This window comes from Galeopterus variegatus, unplaced genomic scaffold (genome assembly GCF_000696425.1).
Source record: "Galeopterus variegatus unplaced genomic scaffold, G_variegatus-3.0.2 Scaffold9644, whole genome shotgun sequence".
NCBI lineage: Eukaryota > Metazoa > Chordata > Mammalia > Dermoptera > Cynocephalidae > Galeopterus > Galeopterus variegatus.
The window spans coordinates 15,044-20,823 of NW_007735755.1; the positions used below are offsets into that span (position 1 = coordinate 15,044).

Genomic DNA, 5,780 nt, shown 5'->3' on the forward strand with positions numbered 1-5,780 from the left:
AAATTCTATATTTTGTATATCTGATAATCCCCATATCTGCCATCTTTGTATAGTTTATTCTACAATTTGTTTCTGCTCTTGTTTATCATGCCATCTCTTCTGGCAGGGTAGGTTTGTTTCTTAGCTCAATCTCTGAATCTCCTCTATCAGCCTCACATCTATTTCCCACGTAGGAGGGGAAGAGGAAAAGGCTAGCACATTCCGGGAAAGCAAAACTGTCATCATAAATTCCAAGCAGACTTTCTCGTACATCTCCCTGATCAGAATCACATTATAGGGTCAGCCCTAACTGCAAGCTTGTTAGCGTCCATAGTTGAGGAAGTTGAGAGTTCTGGGAATGAGTGTTGAAAGTACAGGCACATGACAGAGGCAAATGAGTTCCAAGTTACTATTTTATGGGGTTGGTGGCACAAAATACGAAGGTTATAGAACCTTGTTTTGGAGCAGGAGTAACGCAAGGGAATCCAGGCCTACTTATACTCTTCTGGCTTTTATAACTCCAAAATATAATGGGAACCCTCCCTCTCAGAAAGTGGACTTTTGAGGGTACGGATTCCCTGGGAATGGTCTCCAAATAAACCTCACTCACAGCAGGCACAAAAAAAGGGGTCTTGAAGGCAAGGCCTTTGGTTGCGGAACTACCGCTGCATGCCAGTTCTCCCTACAGCTGCCACCTATGACTTGCTCTTCAGGCCCTTTAACACATCTTAAAGTAACAGTCAGCCAACGAATTAGAAACTTACATAGACGTGGTAAGACACTCAAGGTGACACAGGGAAGAAAAAATATCACTTAATCAAGATTTATTTCGAGGCATAAAAACATTTGGACTGATCAAAATGGTACTACTGTAATTTCTTATAATACGTAAATACCTAACATAAAACTTTTTAAACTGTAGACACAATTAGTAAACCCCTAAACAGCACACTGACTTTCAAAAGTGATGGCTATTTAACAAAATGTGAGGTGACAATAAAATATCAAAGAACTTTCACACACTTAACGAGAACATAATTAGCAGCAAGCTACTCAGACAAAACAAACAGAAATGTTTTTACACTTTCCATACTTGTTTTTAACTTTGCTTCATGAAGCCACTGATAACTGACGCTTCCTTCAAGTACAGGATTTCTAATTAAAAATTATACTTTCTGGGCCGGCCCGTGGCTCACTCGGGAGAGTGCGGTACTGGTAGCACCAAGGCCACAGGTTCGGATCCCATATAGGGATGGCCGGTTAGCTCACTGGCTGAGCGTGGTGTTGACAACACCAATCCAAGGGTTGAGATCCCCTTACCGGTCATCTTTTAAAAAAAAAAAAAATTATACTTTCTAAATATTTTTATAAAGAAATGAAAAAGCCACAAACTGCGCTGTTTGCCACAAATTCATACACCAAAAAGTAAAATACAATACAACAGAATTTATATGTGCTTTCCTCTTTGCCAAGAGTAGATTTGTATGTCTTTCTACATACTTTATATTTTATTAAAGTCATTTCTCCAATTCACTTATGCAGATTAGAAAAAGACTTATTTACAACAAGTTATCTTTAAAGTTCCCTTCTACCCACCCCAACCACCAAATCTGTTGCAAAAGTGAACAATTATTCAATCTACTGTTTGAGGGAACCCAAAGCAATCTGTAATCTTAATTTCCTAAATATTCAAAGACTTAAGCCTTCTGCCAATATAAACAGAGACTCAAGTGGCCAAAAATCATAGTTACTAGGAGAAATGCATAGTATGAAGACTATTTAACTAAAACTTTATTTATACCTTTCCCACAAGCTACAAGCACTCTTTAGCATTAAATTACACTGTGTAACACAACTACAACGGTTTAGATTTGCTCTGGAACATATAATTACATTAAAAATAAATAACTTTCTAACTATTCCATAGTTTAACTGCTCTTACATAGTTTCCCTAGGGAGAAAACAAGCATTTTGTGTTCTTTAACAAACTGATACACATAAATGAACAGCTATGTATTTATTTACGTCTTTATTTATCTTGAGGGAACCTAAAGTGGTCTGTTTTGTTTTTTCCTAAAAATGCTATAGTACGTGCACTTAATCACTGTTCATATAGTGAAGGGATGAAATGGTATAGACAAGTGCAATCTCGTTTAAGTGTATAGTTGTAGGATATTCTAAAAGGAATAATCTGACACTGGTAAATTGTTTAAAGGAAAAAAAAACAAAAAACAAAAGTTAAGAAAATTGCTGAGCTGGCCCATTAGCTCATGGTGTTATAACACTAAGGTCAAGGGTTCAGATCCCCGTACACGCCAGCCACCACAAAAAAAAAAAAAAAAAAAAAAAAATTGTTGAAGAACAATATCTACTTCTAAAAAAAAGGCATCAACCAACACAAAAACGCTTATTTTACTGTCTTAAAAAATAAGACAAAATAAGATAGGAGGAGGGAGTCTAGACCACTTAGAATTGAGGCAACTCTATACAAAAATGAAGACAGTACAATGATGTGACCTCATAAATAACAAAATTTCTTTGATATGACATAAAGTCTTCGTGTCTATAATATATCAATGCACAAAATATCAAAAATATAAAGTCTAGATTTCCCCCTTTAGATTTATACACTAACGATCAAATTTGTTTGATGCATTTAGTTTTATAAGCCTTCTCTGTTTAGCAGCAGCTGCTGTACAACTACATACATGTTGCTATTTTACCATGAGAATTATAGTTCTCATCTCAAACTAGTGACTTGGCTTTTTACCCAAACTTATACACTTTTCATTTCCACTATAAGACACTTATACCTTTTGAGTAGCACATTTTAATCAATGTATTACATAAAAAAGAATTTTGATTTTTAAATGAATCTTTTTAGTATGATGGCATGATGGATTTAACTGAAGCATAATAAATATGGTACTACATTGTACTGTTTAAACTAATCACAGCTGTAAGAAAATGTTTGATTTTTAAAATATAACTAAGATGAGATGGCAAAGTTATGAACAGTGAAATATGAGAAAACAGTGAATGAATAAATAAGATGATTTTTCATCAGTGGCCATTCATTATTTTGCTTTTAGGAACCTGGAAGAAATTATCTTCTTTGAGTTTCAAATGTTCTGGTAAGTCTAGTCGTTTCTTAGCTTCCTCAATATCACCTTGAATTGCTGAAATAAGTGACTCTGCAAAGAGAACATACCAGGTAGATGATGAAAAACTGCTAACACACTTTTTATTACTCCTTTATTCAGCCTCTCCTAAAAACTCACAGCTGACACTATCTCTGGCACAGAATAGATGCCCAATAAATGTTTGTTCCATCCCTTCTGCCGGGCTTAAGTAAAAGTCAATGAGTGGTACATAAAAGATGTATCTAATCTTTTTTGCAATTTCTTAGAGAAAGGCATAGGCAAAAACACATGTATAAGAACTTACCTAAAGAATCAAAGTTCTTTTCTGGTCTGAGGTAGCCAACAATAGCCACATTGAGGATTTCCCCATAGAAATCCTCCTTGAAGGTATGTATGATATGAGTTTCCTACAGTCAATAAATGTTAAAAAGATTAGCATCAGATTACAGAGTACTTGAAATTTTAAATGTATCTTCATGCTTCTGGTAGGTTAATCTAAATGAAATATTCAACCCTCATTAAATTTTTAAAGACTTATGTTAAAATTTAAGTGCTGTTTCTCAATTCTTTTATCGCTCCTGTTTTGTCTTAACCTTACATGTAAACATAACTGAGATAGTAGATACATTATACCACAAATCTGGTATGATTTGCTATTTATTAAAAAAACTGACATGTATCAGAAGAAGAGTCTTATCAAGGTGAAAAAACTGAGCAAAGACACCAAAGAAGAATGGGCAAGGTCTTAAAAGAGCCATGGGTCTGTGACTATGAACCAATAAATTTGATTTGTATTCTTTCTTTTCAGTGAACATTAGAATACTAAGATATGTAAGACTTTGACACTAACAATTACAATACATTATTGAGATAATGGTAAAGAGGTCTACTCTCCCTAAACTGATCTTCAGATTCAGTGCTATCCCAATCAAAATCTTAGCAGGTTGATTTATTTTTTTATTTTTTTTTAGGCAGGCCAGTACAGGGGTCAGACCCAAGACCTTGGTGTTATGAGCACCAGTCTAACCAACAGAGCTAACTGGCCAGCCCTTAGCAGTTTATTTTTTAAGGACAGAAACTGATAAGTGATTCTGAAATTTACGTGGAAAGGCCAAAATTATCCAAGGAAATCTTGAAAACAAAATGAGAACTTAAGGACTTATACAAACAAATATCAATGCTATGGAAATCAATGCTATTATAATGCTATGGAAATGGCCCAAGGACAGACAAGCAAACCAAGTGTGTATGAGTATATTTTTGGACTCTCACACACATAAGGCCACTTCATTTATGATCAAGGTGATAAAGCAGTGCTGTGGGGAAAGGACAGTACTTACAATAAATGGTCAATTCCATATCCACATGGAAAAAAATTAATAAATTGCAAAAAGCACTAACCAATCATAAAAGAAAAACAATGAACTGGATTATATTAAAATTAAGAACCTCTGTTTTTCAAAGACACCACTGTTTAAAAAAAAGCAACACCATGGAAGGTACTTGTGATAAAAGGGTTCCAACAAGGGTATTGGATCTAGAATATACTAAAGAACTTCTTTAAGTCAATAAGACAATTTTTTTAAAGGGCAAAAGACCTGAACAGGCACTTCATAGATGTCTATTATTGGCAAAGAAAAGCAAAAAGAAATCTATACAACGTATGAACATCTCCCCAGTGGAAAACAGAGTTTCTCCTAACAGAGAATTTCTTTTTTTTTTTTTTTTAAAAGATGATCAGTAAGGGGATCTTAACCCTTAACTTGGTGTTGTCAGCACCACGCTCAGCCAGTGAGTGAACCGGCCATCCCTATATGGGATCCGAACCCGTGGCCTTGGTGTTATCAGCACCGCACTCTACCGAGTGAGCCACGGGCCGGCCCCTAACAGAGAATTTCTAAAGCATTCCTTAACTAATATTTCTGTTATCTGAGTAGCTAATAATTAGTCATGGGATATCCTCCCCTCCCCTTTTCCTTCTTCATTGTTCAGTATATTTTGTGATCTTTCACCATGTCTTTCCCTTATCGCCTCCAACAAATAATTTTCACATCCTTCATACTCAAAAATAAGTGAAATATTGAGTGAAATGTTAAGTAGTTATGGGTCACTGCTATTGCTTACACCAGCACTTAGCGCTGTGGTTTACCAACTGTGACACACTTCTATTAACTCTTCAAAGAGAATAAAATTTACATCTACTGTAAATGTTTTTGCCACACACAGGAGCTGACAAAAGATTTAGCCAAATCTAACAGATAAAACACTTAAGGTATGTAGGTCCTGTCAACAAAGTAGGGCAGAAGGAAAGTATATTTTCAAGGTGGTTTAAAAAAGAGAGGGAAAACAAAGCATCAATGTGTGATTATATGAGAAAGCACCACCCATGGAGTAAGCAGTTCTATTTTATCAGGGTGACCAAGTAATCAAATGGTGTACATTAACTATGAAGTACGTTAACCGTGGCAAGCTCAATTTTATGAAACATGCTTTTAAATACTTCACTTTTATCTCCAGTAAAGGTAAAGTGAACCTCTTGTATACAGCAATTACACAAGTTAGTATAATTTGCTTGTAACTTTACTTTTAAAATCATGTAGAGGGCCGGCCTGTGGCTCACTCGGGAGAGTGCGGTGCTGATAACACCAAGGCCCCAGG

General features: G+C 35.4%; 1 protein-coding gene across 1 annotated transcript in view; it reads right to left on the reverse strand.

The window, feature by feature from the left end:
* Positions 1-2,492: 2,492 nt before the first annotated feature.
* RFK (riboflavin kinase) overlaps positions 2,493-5,780 on the reverse strand; it is a 7,760-nt gene continuing 4,472 nt past the window's right edge. The window contains exons 3-4 of the mRNA XM_008593782.1: positions 3,427-3,529; positions 2,493-3,173 (exon numbers count right to left, since the gene is read on the reverse strand). Coding sequence (XP_008592004.1) covers positions 3,043-3,173; positions 3,427-3,529 — 234 coding nt within the window. The 3' untranslated portion in view covers positions 2,493-3,042. The remainder of the gene's footprint in view (positions 3,174-3,426; positions 3,530-5,780) is intronic.